General features: G+C 42.9%; 1 protein-coding gene across 3 annotated transcripts in view; it reads left to right on the top strand.

The window, feature by feature from the left end:
- The first annotated feature begins 1,691 nt into the window (after positions 1 to 1,691).
- HNRNPD (heterogeneous nuclear ribonucleoprotein D) overlaps positions 1,692 to 17,473 on the top strand; it is a 19,505-nt gene continuing 3,723 nt past the window's right edge. For 2 of the 3 annotated variants that reach the window (XM_049790289.1, XM_049790291.1), the window contains exons 1-5: positions 1,692 to 1,745; positions 4,123 to 4,179; positions 12,863 to 13,031; positions 14,213 to 14,374; positions 17,468 to 17,473. The exon at positions 17,468 to 17,473 is cut by the window's right edge and continues 126 nt beyond it. In XM_049790289.1, the coding sequence (XP_049646246.1) occupies positions 12,867 to 13,031; positions 14,213 to 14,374; positions 17,468 to 17,473 (333 nt within the window). In that variant the 5' untranslated portion in view covers positions 1,692 to 1,745; positions 4,123 to 4,179; positions 12,863 to 12,866. The remainder of the gene's footprint in view (positions 1,746 to 4,122; positions 4,180 to 12,862; positions 13,032 to 14,212; positions 14,375 to 17,467) is intronic. The other variant, XM_049790290.1, reaches the window with a different exon arrangement.

Below are 17,473 nucleotides of genomic sequence, written 5' to 3'. Positions count from 1 at the left end.
GAACTACAAGGTGAGAATAAACTTTTCAGAGGCCTCTGCCAAATTTCACCCTGCTCGGTTACCCCATCGCCTGGGGCTGGTCCCTCGGGCGGGCATATTCATTCTAAGCAGGCAAACGATCATTTGTGGCCCCAAGGAGAAAGTCAGAAGCTGCAAACCTCCAAGGGCCAATAAAAATAATGCAGTTTCCAACAGGGCCGCACATGCACATGAAAGACCTTTTACAGCTTCCCTGCCAGAAACGCTCTCCGCGAGGTTCCAAAGAGAACCCACAAACGCACCAACCCCCCCCCCCCAGATCTCGTAAAGACGCTCCGAGGCACGTTTAACTCCCATTGAAGCACCAGAGCTGTAAAAAAAAAAAACAAGAAACATCAAGAAGCAAAACCAAGCGGCTCTGTCACTCGGGCCACAACAACGGTCTTTGCAAAGAGTGGCAGGTGGGATTTCTAACTGGAAATCAACATAGCGGGCCAAGTAAAAAAAAAGAAAAAAAAAGAAAAAAAATCTGGTTTCTTTCCAGCTGAAAGAAGAAAAACAAAAACTTAATTTTGTGCAAAAGAAAAAAAGAGATCGGCCATAAGGAAGCTCGCAGCTGGAAGGCGGATCATTCAAACCACCCGCCTGGAAGGAAGGTCCGTTGGCGGGCGGGCGGGCGGCCCAGGGCACCTGCTCGATGCCTTCCGCGCGCGGGCCCACCGAGGCGGCGGTGGCGGAGGAGAAGCCGCAGCAGCCCAGGCCCAGGCCCTCTCGGCGCACAGCGAAGCAACCCAGGTATCCTGGGGGGGGAGCCACGGCCCTTTAGGCGGGGTACCGAGCGCACAGAGCGGGTCTGCGTCTGCGCAGCACAGAGCAGGCCGCTGCGGGGGGGCCCGGAGGTCCAAGCTTCCGGGAGGCGCCACCACGTCCCCTCTCTAGCCTATGCTGCCTCTTTCCGCTGCTCCGGGAGGCCTCGCGAGCGGCCCCTCTAGCCGCGCTTCGCAGCCCGCGTTCCTTGTTCTCGATGGTATTTTTTTTCCCCCAAGTACCGCGCGCGACGGTCTGAGCGGACGCCGCTCACTTCCGGTTCCTTTTCTAAGCCCCCTCTACTCCCCGCGCCGTACGCGCTGCGGCGCGGGCGCGGAACAGGTCCGTAAAAGGCAGCCAGAGGGCGGGGCTAGGGAAAAAAGGGGGGCGGGGCGTGCGCGGCGTCACGTGACGCGCCGCGCCGCTCGCCGCTCTTCCGTCGGCCATTTTAGGTGGTCCGCGGCGGCGCCATTAAAGCGCGGAGGCGGAGGGCGAGAGAGAGAGAGAGAGAGAGGCGAAGAAGCGGGCCGCCGCGGCTCGGCTCGGCGTGTGTCGGCTCGCTCCGGGGGGGGAAGGCGTCGCGAGCGGGCGCGGGCGGGTCGCGGGGGGGGAGAGCGGAGCCAGGCCGGCGGGCGTGGGCGCGAGCGAGCGGGAGGCCGGGCCGGAGTGCGGAGCCAGCCGCGCGCGCCTCGGGCGGGCCACTGGGTCGTCGGCGGCGGCGGAGCATGTCGGAGGAGCAGTTTCGGCGGGGACGGGGGCGGCGCGGCGGCGGGCGAGCCGGAGGGGCGCCATGGCGGCGGCGGCGGCGGCGCCGGACGCGGGCAGCGGCGCCGGGACCGGGGGCGGCGGCGGCGGCGGGCTCCCACCCCAACCCCAACCCGAACCCCAACCCCGACGCGGGGCGGCGCCGAGGCCGAGGGCGCGAAGATCGACGCCAGCAAGAACGAGGAGGACGAAGGGTGAGTCGGGGCGGCTCGGGACACTCCGCGCGCGCCCGGACCCGCACCCGCACCCGGACCCAGCCCGGCTAGGCCGCGCGCCCGCCCGCCCCCGCCCCCGACACACACGCGCGCACACACACGCTTCCTTCCACCTTTAGCCGTCACCATGCTGCTGCTGCTGCTGCTGCCGCTGCCGCCCGGCCCGCCCGCCCTCCCTCCTCCTGCCCGCCCTCCCTCCTCCTGCCCGCCCTCCCTCCTGCCCTCTCCCCTCCCTCCCTCCCTCCCTCGCCGCCTCCCACCCGCGCCGCCGCCTGCAGCGTTTTCTTTCTCCCCTTTCCTTTCTCCTTCTCCAGCTTTTCCCGCCCGCCGCGGGTTCTGCCACCTTGTTCTCTCGGCCTGGCCTGGCCCAGCCTGGCCTTTCCTGGCGGGAGTCTCCTCCCTCCCTCCCTCTCGCCCTCCCTCTCTCCTGCCATTCTTTCCTCTCCCGGGCGAGAACACACACGCGCACATGCACACGCACACGCGCACACACACACACACACACACACACGCCTTTATGATGCCTTTACGGCATCGGTCTTTTCTTTTCTTTGGTTTTTGGTTTTTTGGGCCACACCCGGCGGTGCTCAGGGGTTCTTTACTCCTGGCTGTCTGCTCAGAAAGAGCTCCTGGCAGGCACGGGAGAGACCCTATGGGACGCCGGGATTCGAACCAACACCACCTTTGGGCCTGGATCCTGGATCGTCTGCTTGCAAGGCAAAGGCCGCTGTGCTATCTCTCCGGGCCCCGGTCTTTCTTAGGGGAAGGTGGGGTGCTGCTTGCTTGCTTGCTTGCTTGCAGCATCCCTCGCCGGGCCCGATTTCGGCCCGAGCACATGCTCTGGCGATCTAAGGTGGTTGCTCCCTTCCCACCCCTTCCCTTCCCTTCTTCCCTCCCTCCCTCCCGCCCTCCCGCTCGCCATCTCCACTCAATCCACCCCAGCCCAGCCCGGCTTCAGGCCGCTCGACCGAGCGTTCTCGGTGGTTGAGGATACAAGTGGCACCGCTGCCTCGGACCCGGGCCCTCTCCTCGCCCCCCACACATGCCGAGCGTAGCTCGGCTTTGAGCACACACATTCCTTCCCCTTCTCCCTCCCCTCAATTTTCAGCCTGAGAATGAATCGGGCCTGGTTAGAGGTGCACCGAATTGCTATTTAAAACGACCCTTGACGCTGCTCTTCCTACCTCCCGCCCCCCTCGGATTAAGTCAGTGCCCGGGCTGGGAGGGACCTACTTGCACCCAGCTCGGAGCTGGTCTCTGGCCTCTGCCTACCTACCCCCGGGGCTGGGCTGGCCGCCCTTCCCCCACCGGCGGCTGCTGCTACCGCGCACCCCTTTTTTCCGCCTCCCGCGATCACGGGTCCCCCTGCAAATGCTCCCCCACCGCAGTTGGACTTCTTGCCTTTTCCTGTGCGGGGGGGGGGGTCTCCACTTTAAAAATTTCAACCCACCCCCTTCTCAGGGTTCCTTTTTGGGAGGGAGGGAGGGCCTCGAGTCCTCCTTCCCGCGCTCCCTTTCAGGTTGGAGGAGGCTCATCAGCCGCCTCCCAGAATTGAAATTGAAGTTGCGTAGGGCGCTCCGGTATAAGTTGGGGCCTGTGGGGTTTTGATTGCTGAACTGAGTCCGGAGGGGGGGGGGGATTGAAAGCTGCAGTTACTGTCTTTAGGATGCAGCGTTTAGGAACGCGAACTAGGAGTGAAGCGGAGGCTAAAATAAGGGTTGGTTGGGTTTTCTTTTCCTGTTCCAGTTACTGATCTCGGGGTAACGGTCCATTCATTTTCTTTGAAAAGATGAGTGTGAGGCTTTTTTCTCTCCCCCCCCTAACGAGAAAGGTGGTGGAAATCGAAAGCAATAACTTGTTGCTTTAGCCCGGGAAACCCTGATTGGCTTTACCGGGAAAAAGAACAACATGATTTGGAGAGTGGGAGAAGAGAAGCCCTCTGGAATAGAGGTTTTCTTTCCAGCCTGGCACTCCTGTCAGCTTCTTCCTTTTGCTGATGGGGCGAGCAGGCGTTGGGAGCTTGAGGGTGGGGCCGTAATGGAACTAGTTTTGAATTTTGCAGAGTTCACTGTAAAGAGTGTTACATATTTGGAAACATAAGCCTTTAACGTTTTGGTTTTTGTTTTCTGAATCTGTTCTTTGGACAGAGGCGCCCAAATGACTAATTGTCTTAACTTGCTGATTGGGGCAGACTTACCCCAGAAAGCTGATTTTTTCAGATCAGAAAAGCAGCTGCCTTTGTAGTTACCTATTGTTGAACTAAAGTGTAAATGAATGAAAAGTTTTTAACCCTAACAATGTCAAACACTAAAACTAGAATTTTGATTGGTTGCTGTACCGGTTGTTAATTCCCTAGCCATTCAAACTCCTCCCCACGACACACTGAAGCAGCGACGGCACAGCGGGAAGAATGGTAAAACTTTTACATTTTATTTCTGTATTTTAAAGGTTTCAGTAGTCGTAAAATACAGAGGCTGTTTATTGGTTTTTTGCCCAAATGATTCCCAGGGAATTCTAGACATTTATCCAATAGGCCATAGTTATAGTGTACCTGGGATTTAATATTCTTTTAGGCATAGTATGTTTGATCTTTGGGCAAATTTGATGCCATTACACGGTTTTTGGTCCCTGGTAATGCATGTAATTGTGGTTTGGCCAATTAAAGCTTAATAAACTTTTATAATTTTCTCTCTGGCAAAAAAATAACTGATTTCAAGTTTTGTTTCTGTTAATATAAAAATTATTTGTTGAAATCCAAGTTTAATGTTAAGTGGTTTCTTGATGTAAAATTTTGTTTTTACAATAGTTTGCATGTTCTAATGAACCTGTAGCTGTCAAGTATGTTTTTAGTGTCATGAATATGTATGCAAAATATCTTATCACCAGCCATATGATAAATATAACTTCACTAAAAATTGCTTAAGTCCTGTTTGGAGGCGGCTGATGGTATTCCACTCCCGCTTTTCCTGTATTTTATTCTCTGTGCTTTGGCTGGAATGTTAATTGCTGTTGGTTGACATGTATTCACTATTGCATGACTTTCTTTTGGAAGGTTGGTGGATTGAGTATTGCTCTCTTCTCCCTCCCTCTCGCCCCCCTCCAGCCCCTTTGTCTTAAATGTCACTCTTTCTGCCTTTAGGACTATATTTTGAGTTCTCCAGGACTTGGGTGTTCAACACTACTGGAGCTAAGGGCCCATAATTTGCACATAATTGATACACATTGAATGTAGACTACATTGTATTTTAAGGACCCAGTTGGGATGTTGAAATTTTTCAAAATTACTATTGAGAACTCATCCTCTTAAGTTAGTTAATAATTGAAACAATATGCTAAAAAAAGAAAACTGGGTCAGTTTCCCTTATTATAGTATATAATAAAGGTTTTTGATGAACTGTTAACCTGTTTAATACTGGTAGAATTTTGTCATTACTGATGAAGCTACACTTGCACTTTTTACTCAGACCTTAGACGTCATTATATTTTGAGTTTTGAAAGGACCATAAACTTAGGCTTGAGGTTGCTGGCTGCTTTCACTTAAAAGTGAATGCTTTTCTTGTACTGAAAAGTTACAAGGCCGTTAAACATAGGTGTTGTTTTTTTTTTGTTTGTTTTGTTTTGTTTTTGTTTTTGTGGTTTTTGGGTCACACCCGGCAGTGCTCAGGGGAAACTCCTGGCTCCATGCTCAGAAATTGCTCCTGGCAGTCCCGGGGGACCATATGGGACGCTGGGATTCGAACTGATGACCTCCTGCATGAAAGGCAAACGCCTTACCTCCATGCTATCTCTCCGGCCCCTAAACATAGTTTTCGAGTAGGTGTGCTTGATACCACACCTGTTCCTTTTTCTTGATTTGAGGGATATTGGGCAACAATTTCATAATCCCAGTGAGGATGACTGATGGGTAGACATTAAAGTCATCTCACTTAATGAAATACTTCCCCATGTATTTAGTTCTGATCTAACTAGGATAAAGTACTCATAATCTAAACATTTTAAAGATTTATTGCAACCTTGAAGTGGGTTTTTAAAAATTTGCTTTCTAAACAGCTGTCTAGGAGGAAAGCATGCCTCTAGTGGATTTTTTAATAGTTTACTATGGGCCTTTTCAATATTTACTAGAACTCCCTTTCTGGTTTACCTCATTTCTACTTACCAACTCCAGCACCCCTAACTCTTGCAAGTAAATGTACTGGCACTGTAATTCTTATTTTGGGGTGTTCTGTTCTCTGCAAGTGTTGCACTTTGTTTAGGGTAGGTACTTTAAATTTATTTGGTATCTAGTAAAATACAGATATCATGTAGCAAGTTATCTGAAAGCAGAGTTTTAAAACTAAAATCTGTAGAAAAGAAGTATTAGCTTTCAATTTTACAAGGTAGGTACATTGAATTCTGCAATTGGGTTGAGCAGAGGCAAAATGGTCCCATTCAATTACTAGCAGATGTAGTCTTAAAAACCCAAGTGTTTAAGCACAAGTAGCATTCTTAAGAATTTTGTGAGTTCTGCAATAGGTTGTCTGCTGTCTTAATTTTTAAGAAGTGGGCTTCCTTGTGGGTTTAAATATTTGAGATTGTAACTGAATGCTCCCAGGGCATTCCGAACATTGTTTACTTTGCGAATTGTATCCTGGCAAATTTACTGGTTAGTTGGGTGTCCTGACTTCGTCACCTGAGGAAATCGACCTGAATTTTTAGCCTTCTATTAATCTTTTGACAAGTATTAACACTGCAGAAGTTATGTCCCCAAACTTAGCGATAATATATGAGGGGATATAAAATTAATTTCAATATTTTACTTACTCTAAAAGATATTACAGTCTTTGGCACTGTGACCTTTCAGGTTTAGAATTGGAGAATATTGTTGAAATTTTTCAGTGCTGTGTTTGCTGTGTTTTTTCCTCAAGCCATGTGGCCCCTTATATAAATTAAGTGTATATTTACTGTGTATTATACTGTACACGGTATCAATATTGTACTTCCTGGGTGATCTTCATCTCTAAGCTGCCCTCATAGGAAAGTTGAATTCTCTGGTCTGTTCTCTGGTGATTTATGGCCACCATGGAGAAGGCCTAGTTCTGTTCTTCAAGCACCAGGCTTGAACGCTTTAAAAAAAAAAAATAGAGTAATCCTTTTCCTAGTCCACTTTAAAACTGGGCACACAACAGTGCAGATTCATACATGGAGTGAAAAGTATCCAAGTTTTATTTGACCTTAGTTCTGCTTCAACATTTTAGTAGATAGGGCACTGAAGTGGATGCTGGAAAGCGAGGAATCTGTTTCTGTTACTTCACTTTCAACAGTATGGTCTCAGGTAATATAATGTGTTTGTTACTTGATCTATGTATTGGAAACAATGCTCACCACAGGAAGATTGACTCCATAGCCTGCTTTCATAGTTTGTGTGTATTTATCCGGTGCCCTAATAGTTGATACTACCAGTGATTTACTACTGGGGAGTAAAGGTAAGCATGTTTTAGTTTCTGGAGTATTAAATTGTACAATGGATTTAGATATTTAAGAATATTGGGGGTGGGTGGAGACAATGAAGTGTTTGGTCAATAAAGCTGTAGTTTTAAGTATTAATGTTTTATGATCGCCTTACTTAGTCTGTAGACTACCACAAAGCCCTAAAAGCTAAGAAATTCCCCACTCTCTCCCTTTAGTCTCAGGAGAAAGGCAGAGAGAAAAATAGCAAGTATGCTTAAAGGAACCAACAGTGTCTTAGGATGAATTTTAGAATCTTTTCATTATACTCTTAGAAATACCATAAATGTTGGTAAGACTATACAGTTTTCAGTAATGTTAAAAAATAATTTTCTCAGTTTAGTGTTGATATCTAAATTGATTTCCACTAGAAAATTTCTAGAATTATCTGTGTAGTAATCTCAGTTAACCAGAACTTTAACCTTTAGGTTAAGGAAGCCCTGTTCCTTAACCGCTAAGTAGATGGGAGTTTATCTTTTTTTTTTTTTTTTTGATTTTTGGGCCACACGCGGTGATGCTCAGGGGTAACTCCTGGCTATGCGCTCAGAAGTCGCTCCTGGCTTGGGGAACCATATGGGATGCCGGGGGATTCGTCCAAGGCTAGCGCAGGCAAGGGAGGCACCTTACCTCTAGCGCCACTGCCCGGCCCGGGAGTTTATCTTTTAAAATGGATTTGAACATTTAATTTAAAAATGATGATACAGGTTATCATTCCTTCTTTGGAATGAAATGAAAGGAAAAAAGATTTAGGGTTAGCATGTAAAGTTCATATAAATATACTTGACTAATGTACGAGGCTAGCAGAGTTAATCTTTTATATTAACATTCCAAAAGTACTTTTTAAAGATTTTATACATATTCTAAAATGACCCTGCCACCTGCTAATAATGGCTTCCAAAAAATATCAATACCACTACCTTTCCCATTCTAGTAATTCTCGTGACTCAAAAGCAAATCTCTAATATCTAAGAAAAGTACCAGTTTCTTACTTGTTAGTGAGATTTTATTGTATATAGTTGTTTTGGATTTGAATGAAATAATTAGTGATAACAAAAAGTTATTTGTTTAAATAACTTCTCAAAAATGTAAGTAATTGGCTTGTCATATTTTGTACTTTTAAAGAATATATCAGATTGGTATTCTGTGGTTCTTATAAACTGTCAGAACTTGTTATATACCACAAATGGAAGATCATGATGTCGTATTAGAAAGTTCCTGAAAGGCAGGTATTTGTCACTGGTTCCTATTCATCCAGAGTTGGAAGAAAGTATAGTCATTTTATACTTTGGATGAAGTGTTTCACAGTAAAGACTGAGTAGGGGAAATATACTTTTAATTTTAATGTTTAGACCTAGTGACCTCAATAGTATAGAATGTTTCTTGAATGTGTTATGGTAAAATATTAACCCTGCAATCAGCACTGTCCATATGTTTTGTTTAAAATTTGAAAATAAATGATTAAAATGACTGGCACATAAGTAAACAACTTGGCAAAGTTATTTCAGAAATAAAATGTAATTTCTAATCTTATTTTTCATATGGGAAATTAAATTTCTTGATGTTAAGATTAGCACCGAAAAATCTCAGCATCCATTTATATAAAACAGTTTAGCTTTCTCCAAACTTTATGTTGGAAACTTCATAAATATCTCGTACAGTTTCTTAAAAAAGTAAGCCCTCGACAATTGTCTTTATTGTATTTCGTATGTATGCTCCCTTTTCAGAATAATATTTCGCACTTGCACAAGCTAGATTGTATTCTTTGCCCTTTAATTGCAGCTATGAGGAAGCCTTTAACTGTAGGCTCTCAATTCACTCTGTCAATGTGGACAGTTTAACAGTTTAACAGAGTTAAATGGTAGTGGATGTAGGGTTTACACCCTATTTTACCTACTGCTTCTAAATGTTACTTAAAGTGCATTTTTCTAAAGTAGTCTAAATTTCTAAATGACAGATGTGTAGCTTTTAGTAAACTTAAACCGGTATATAACTATGCTGTTATTTCATATGTAATATTAGAATCTGTAAAAACAAGGTTTTATAGTTAAGTAAATGTTAGCATTTGAGTTGCCAAATAATTTTCAGGTAGAATTAAAATGCAACAGATGAGTTCCTAGATTTTAATTGGGTTAATTCACTTACCACTAAGGATCAAAATTTTAAAGTGTGTTACAATATTAGGTACCCATTTTTGCTACTTGAATGAGTCTTGTGACATTTTAACTTGACTGCTTAGGATTTTTCTGAAGTTCTGTCTCAACTTCATTGTAAAGTGTTTGCACATCTCTGCAGGAGTGACAGCAACTTGAAAGTCAGTCTTTACTGTATTCAAGGCAGCAGAGGTAATCTGGACGGACAATAGGTATTGTGACTTAAGCAAGATACAGTAATATAAAATATAGAAAACATAAATTGGTATCTTCGTTTGGAGGAAAAACATGTCAGAATGTTGGTGTTTTAAAACAAAAATAAGTTCCCATTTATCAAGAATTAAAGTGATACTTTATACAATATATTTAATTGGCCTACTGTATAAAGATTCAGATGGCTTTAATACGTTCCAACTAATGAAGATGGAATAAAGTTGGAATTAATTCCAACTAATTCAGTACAGTTTCTGTTCATGGTAGTGCTTTTTCACCTAATTGTGGTTGTGGCCTACCCTGTATTATTTGTTAGAACCAGAGAAAGATAATTTGGGAGCCATGGATGGCGCTCTGGGAACTTATGCTTCATCTGCACGAAACCCCGTTTGATCTGGGTCCCTTTACCCCAAAAAGTACTTAAAGAGACTTCCAAAATTTTAATGAATTGGATCTAAAGGAATTTATCCAAATTTGAAGGCTAAGTAAAGGCTACCTACCTTGCAAATTAGAAGGGAAGGAAATAAAAATAAAATTAGATTTTGTTTAAAGAGCTAGGAAATCAGACGTTCTTAGTGTATTGATAAATATATTTCTAATTTTAAAATACCGTGTTCATATTATAAGCATAAATTAGTGACTGGCTCACAAAACAAGTCAAATCATAAAGTATAACAGATTGTAGACAAGATTTTATTCCAAGTATAATTACAGATTTTTTTCTAGTATAATTACAGATTTAAACAAATTGGGTAAGGCAGACAATACTTTTGTTGCAAGGGTAATAAGAATTTGGCTCCTCAGTACCTAAAGGTGCCAGAAAACTGACGTTTTACTATTTTGATCTTAATATTTTTGAGTAAAGGTAATCTATGTAGTATTTAGTGTACCAAAATATTTCATAGTTTGGATTTGATAGTTTTTAAAGGAAGCATCTTCAGTGAACTTTGAGTTCTGAGGTAGACAAAATCAGCGATTTCTTTGCTAAAGATTAAAGTTGTGGTGTTCTAGAGAGCACTTGATTGGGACAATTGATGAATTAATATGCTTATTACCTAGTGGCTTAAGAAAACTGACTTCTGTTCTTTAGAAACATTAGGTGTTTGTGAAGAATCAGAACATGTGACATGCTTGCTACTTGTCATTTTTTATTTTAAGTTAAAGACATTTAACCCAACATACACCTCCCTCCTTGGTTAAACAAAATCAAAATTCATCATCACCAGTATCTATTTTCTTTAGGCTGGAATATCAAATTTAAATTATTGATGGAAAATAATGGATAACAGAAATTGTAATTTGTTAGTCAAACTTAAGTGAAGTTGTTGCTTGTCTAGAACTTGCTGTGGATATTTGAGCAAGAGGCCATGCTTTATATTCTGTTCTCTTAAAAGATAACAAGCTTGATTTAAGAAATCTATACCTTAATAGGGTAAATACTTAAAATGAATTTCATCTATAAAATATCTTTAGTTTAAAATTAAGCTGGAAAGGCTCCCTTACCTTGCAGATTAGAAGGGAGGGAGATAAAAATAAAATTAGGTTTTCTTAAGAGAAAGTTGAAATCAGCTTTCAAGTTAACAGATTTGAATGCTGTATTATTTGAAGGAAAGAAAATTAAGAAAATAACTTAAATTTTACTCCCCTGGAATGGACAAGAAACATTAAACTATAAATGCTCTGAAATATAAAGAGTTAGTAGAGACATAATAAATAGCCAAACTAAGAGGTTGAAAGCTAATCTGTAATGGAAAGCACATTGTACTTCCCCTGCTCCCCTTAAAAAGTCAGCTTCATAGGACTCAATGACCTGGAACCATCAGAATCATGCAAGGGTCCTGGGTTCAATTCCTGCATTGGATGGTTCCTCCAGATCTATTCAATTAAAAACTCAAAAAGATAACTAAACTTACATCAGAAATGAAGAAACTTACATTAGAGATAAAGGAAACCACTGTATATCTGAAATTCAACTATGAAGGACTTTGTAGATCGCAGTGCTTTCAATAAAATAATGAAGAAAACCTGTGTAAAATAGTGAGGGCAGTAAACACCTCAGTCAATCTGGCATCTTTAGGGAGAGGCAGAGGCAATTAGCCTCTTGAAAGAATTGACCTTAGTGGCTACATCTTGGAAGCTCACTACAAGATGGAGATATTTCTGGTTTAATTTCCTTATGGAACTGGAAGTCTTTACCAAATCTCCATCTCTGGCCCATCTAAGTTAAAAAGATGAGTAATTGTTGAGCATTTTATTCCAATGGTGAAATATTTAGCACTCCATAACAAATTCTGACAGTTTAACTTTAGAGCAAGTAAAAATCTTCAGCCCTCTCAATAGGATAGGGAAGTTACCTGTTAGTTCTTTTTAGCAAGAAGGGGTAGCATTAAGTCGCAGGTATAAAATGAAGCGGAACTACCAGATCTGAGTGTTTTGTTCCTTGACTATAATAAAAACTAAGACCATCTACCTTTAATGGGGAGGATAGCTTTGGACTTGGTTTCTTGGTGGTTTATACTTACCACCTGTCACTTCTAACATTTTAAGTTTAAGTATTTTATTGCTGGTTAACTGAGGTTCTACTGTAAAAAAATAGTCACGTGTTGATTAGTGAATCATGCTTTAATGGATAATTCTTTGTTTACTAAGTTGTTTACATAATCATTTTTGTCTTTTGTTTGGAGCTCTTAGCACAAAAAGACTGGTTTCCACCTTAATTATGACACAATTTTTCAATTTTTTGTGCTAAGAGTTTTGTTAATGAAAGAACTGTTAAATAGAAGGGGCTCAGTATTGACACTACGGTTGCTATGGTCATTCGGATTGTGATTTTAATGTTGAATGAAATTTGGAAAAGAAATTTGAAGTTAACATTCTGTATTTTGCTACTTGTTATATATCTAACCTAAGAATCGATGTAATTTTACTTGGAGTAATTTATTTGTACTTTACAGTATTTTAAAAATTTCTTTGGCAAATCAAAACACTTGATTTTCAAAAAAATTTTCTGCTTGCTCCCTAATTTTTTAATTATGCAGGCACAGCAGAAACAAGTAAAACTTTCCAAAAGTGGTATAGTGTTACTGAAATGAAATAAATGTGGTTATGTAGGAAGAATGGCATTTTGTACTGCCCAGTAAATAGGTGCAGTTTGAAAAATTGTTTTATTAATTGTGGGTACTACTAAGGCAAAATTTGATTAAGAAGACCCTTACTTTAGCATTTTAATACTGCTTTTTGTCTTTACAGGAAAATGTTTATAGGCGGCCTTAGCTGGGACACTACAAAGAAAGATCTGAAGGACTACTTCTCCAAATTTGGTGAAGTTGTAGACTGCACTCTGAAGTTAGATCCTATCACAGGGCGATCGAGGGGTTTTGGCTTTGTGCTATTTAAAGAGTCGGAGAGTGTAGATAAGGTAGTGTACGATGTGTTTTGATCAGTTAATATAAAATAAATTGTGGCTATTTTGATAATTTACTCATTTATGGTTTCATTTTTCTCGTTAAGGGGTTTTACCCCAGTGCATTTTGTGATGAAAGATTTAGATTCAAGACTTAACTCACTGAATACCTTCCCGTGTGTCAGACTTTATTTAATTTGAATTGATCTTTTTTTTTTTTTGGTTTTTGGGCCACACCCGCCGGTGCTCAGGGGTTACTTACTGCTGGCTGTCTGTTCAGAAATAGCTCCTGGCAGGCATGGGGGACCATATGGGACACCGGGATTCGAACCAACCACCTTTGGTCCTGGATCGGCTGCTTGCAAGGCAAACGCTACTGTGCTATCTCTCCGGGCCCTGAATTAATCTTAAATCTGAGGCCTAATTAAAAGAATGTGTTGTCACAAGTTCATCAGTGGTACACTTTTTTTTTTGGTTTTTGGGTCACACCCATTTGCTCAGGGGTTACTCCTGGCTATGCACTCAGAAGTCGCTCCTGGCTTGGGGGGACCATATGGGACGCTGGGGGATCGAACCACGGTCCGTCCTACGCTAGGAAGGCAGACACCTTACCTCTAGCGCCACCTTCCCTGCCCCAGTAGTACACTTTTTGAGGGAGGGCACACTTGGTGGTACTCAGCTTCTGACTTTGGGTCAGGGGTCACTTCTGGCTGGATTTGGGTTGTTTGAGATTGAGCCTAGGTTGGCTGCAGGCAAGGCATGGCCTCTTCTGTATATCCAGCTTGAGTTACATATTTTTAAGAAAAGCTTATTTCTGGGCTATAGAAAAGTAATAGTTACATTAATGTTGTGGTGGGGGGAGGTTTCAGTTATTAAATTTATATATCCTTTCCTAGTGAACAGTTTTAAAAACTGGTCTAGATTTAAATTGAGGGGGGGCACACTATTGTGCCAGGGCTTACTCCTGGCTCTGTTCAGAGATCACTCCTGGCAGGTTTGGGGAACCATATGGGTGCCAGGGATCAAACTTGAATAGGCTGCTAGAAGGCAAGTGTAATCTCTCCAGCTCCCAAACTGATAGGTTTGACAGTGTAATCCTGACTGTTAGCATATGCTCTAGCATTACTCATTTAAATTTAATTATATGACTTTTTAGCTAAGGTCTACATATTTAAAATAAAACTTCATTTTTTTAGGTCATGGATCAGAAAGAACATAAATTGAATGGGAAGGTGATTGATCCTAAAAGGGCCAAAGCCATGAAAACAAAAGAACCTGTTAAAAAAATATTTGTTGGTGGCCTTTCTCCAGATACACCTGAAGAGAAAATAAGGGAGTACTTTGGTGGTTTTGGTGAGGTATGTGATATTTTGACTTGATTTTTGTCAGTGTGTATTTAATTGTCCCAGGTCAGGGGCTTTCATTGCTTTTCAGTCTTAATATCTGATTTGTTTGATAAGATAATGAAACTTCTTTCTTGAGACTCACACACTGGTGCTTAAAGATTATTCTTGGCTCTGCTCAGAGATCAAGAGATCAGTCCTGACATGCTGAGGGAGATCATGTGGTATCCCAGGGATCAAACCCTGGCTTGACTGCATGCAAGGTACTTTATTTTTTTTATTTTATTTATTTATTTTTTTTTTTTTTTGGTTTTTGGGCCACACCCTGTGACGCTCAGGGGTTACTCCTGGCTATGCGCTCAGAAGTTGCTCCTGGCTTCTTGGGGGACCATATGGGGCGCCGGGGGATCGAACCGCGGTCCGTCCTAGGCTAGCGCAGGCAAGGCAGGCACCTTACCTCCAGCGCCACCGCCCGGCCCCAAGGTACTTTATTTTTAAAAGATCTTTGAAGGCCAAATATTTGCAGGTTCCCCTGCGTTAATATCGAGTACTCTGTACATTGCATAGCTGTGCAGAGTGCACAAATGAATTACATTTTTTGGTTTTGTGCCATACCCAGCAGTGCTCAGGGTTTACTCCTGGGTCTGTACTCAAATCGCTCCTGGCAGGCTGGGGGACCTATGGGATGATGGGGATCGAACCAGGGTGGTCCCAAGGTTCGTTCTGGGTTGGCATGTGCTAGACGCAGCCTACCTGCTGTGTGCTATCACTCCAGCCCCTGAACTAGATTTTTTGTTTGCTTTTTTGGCTATACCCAGCAGCACTCAGGTTACTCCTGGCTCTGCTCTCAGAAATCACTCCCGTAGGCTCAGGGATCATGGGATGCTGGGTATTGAGCCTGAGTTGGCTGCATGCAAGGCAAATGCCCTACGTGCTGTGCTAATGCTTGCCCCTGAATATATATATATATATAATCTTTAAAGGTTTATTAGTTTGGAAAAAATTATAAAGGATATTTAGATTTAGAAGATATCTGCAATAGACTAAATGATCAGAAAAGAGAGAAACATTAGATTTAAGATTAGAATTGAAGAGGAGGCAGCATATAAATTAAAAACAGGCAAGTAGGAGGAGCCTTGGATGGTTGGGAAAGCTATGTATTTGGTTCCGGACTACAATATGGTTACAACGACAGAATTGTACAACTTTTAGGAGGGTAATTATAGACTTAGAATTTCCTTTTGTGAAATTGACTTAACATGAGAATTTTGTGGCCTTTGGTTTCAGATACAGCTTGTTCTAGTCTTTGCTTGACTCAACAGATGCATGCAGTGTGTTTTGTTTTTACTATTTAGTTTTTGTTTTGTTTTGGGGCCATAAGCCGTGATGATGCTCAGGACTTCTATTTGTCCAGGGCTTGTTTCAGGTGGTTCTTGGGGACCATGTGGAGTGCTGGGGATTGAACCAGGATTGACTGCACGTGTGCAGGGCAAAAACTACCTCATCCTTGTACTAACTCCTATTGTTTTAGTATTTGGAAATTGGGATATTTTTTACAAAAGCCTAGCAGCCTTTTTTTTTTTTTTTTTTTTTTTTTTTTTGGTTTTTGGGCCACACCCTGTGACGCTCAGGGGTTACTCCTGGCTATGCGCTCAGAAGTTGCTCCTGGCTTCTTGGGGGACCATATGGGACGCCGGGGGATCGAACTGTGGTCCGTCCTAGGCTAGCGCAGGCAAGGCAGGCACCTTACCTCCAGCGCCACCGCCCGGCCCCCTGCCTTTTAAATAGATGACAGTAAGCAACTTTGAAAGTACAATGTTTGGCATTGGCAATAGCCAAAAAAGTAGTTCAAATACCCCTGGTTGGTGTTTCTATATTCTATTTTCTATTCATTTTTTTCTCCTAACATAAAAAATATATTTTTTTTTTTGTTTTGTTTTTGTTTTTGGGTCTTGGGTCATACCCGGCAGCGCTCAGGGGTATCTCCTGGCTCCATGCTCAGAAATCACTCCTGGTAAGCTCGGGAGACCATATGGGATGCTGGGATTTGAACCAATGACCTTCTGCATGAAAGGCAAACGCCTTACCTCCATGCTATCTCTCTGCCCCCCCCAAAAAAGATATTTGTTTTTTCTTGACTTTTGCTTGCTCTTGGTCTATACTTGAATAGGTAGAAGCTTATCTTTATAATTGACTTAGTATCTCATTTGAATAACTCTTAGATTAAACTAGACATAAACATTACCAGAATAGAACCCGAGGGAATATTCTTTTTTTTTTTTTTTGGGTTTTTGGGCCACACCCGGTAACGCTCAGGGGTTACTCCTGGCTATGTGCTCAGAAGTTGCTCCTGGCTTGGGGGACCATATGGGACACCGGGGGATCGGGGGATCGAACCGCGGTCCGTCCAAGGCTAGTGCAGGCAAGGCAGGCACTTTACCCTTAGTGCCACCGCCCGGCCCCGGGAATATTCTTTTTAACTTTTTATTAAGGCACTGTGATTTACAAGGTTAGTTAGGATTCAGGCATACCGTGGTGAAACACCATTACTTAGTTTTTATTTGCTCTTCGGGCTACACCTGATAGTGCTCAGGGTTTACTCCAGCTCTGTATAGGGATAACTCTGAGGTGGAGCATGGTGAGGCCTACCATATTCTTTGTTCTGTTTTGTTTTTGTGTCACACCCAGTGGTGCTCAGGGGTTACTCTTGGCTTCATGCTTAGGGACCTTATGCTGGAAATCGAACCTGGATCCACTGCATACAAAGCAAACACCCTACCCGCTGTGCTATTGATTTGGCCAGGGCCTACCATATTCTATGCCAGGGTCAAACCTGGGTTGGCTTTAAGCAACCCAGCAAATTTGTAAAAATTTGTACGCTACCTCTGGTTCAAGTACATTCTGGCTTTGTTTGCGAGGTACTCCCAGTGATATTCTGGGGTTTGAACCTGGATCAGCCATTTGCGAGACAAGCATCTTACTGTACTATTCTTTCTGACCCCAGTGCACATTTTCTTTATGCATTTCCCCTCACTTAAACTTGTGCTTTTGATCTCAATGACTTGTAAACAATGGTATTAAAACAAAAATCTTAACTTTTGGTGACAGGTGGAA

This window comes from Suncus etruscus, chromosome 16 (genome assembly GCF_024139225.1).
Source record: "Suncus etruscus isolate mSunEtr1 chromosome 16, mSunEtr1.pri.cur, whole genome shotgun sequence".
In the NCBI taxonomy this organism is placed as follows: Eukaryota; Metazoa; Chordata; class Mammalia; order Eulipotyphla; family Soricidae; genus Suncus; species Suncus etruscus.
The sequence above is the reverse complement of the archived record's forward strand: the minus strand, read 5'-3'. Positions and strand labels throughout refer to the sequence as shown.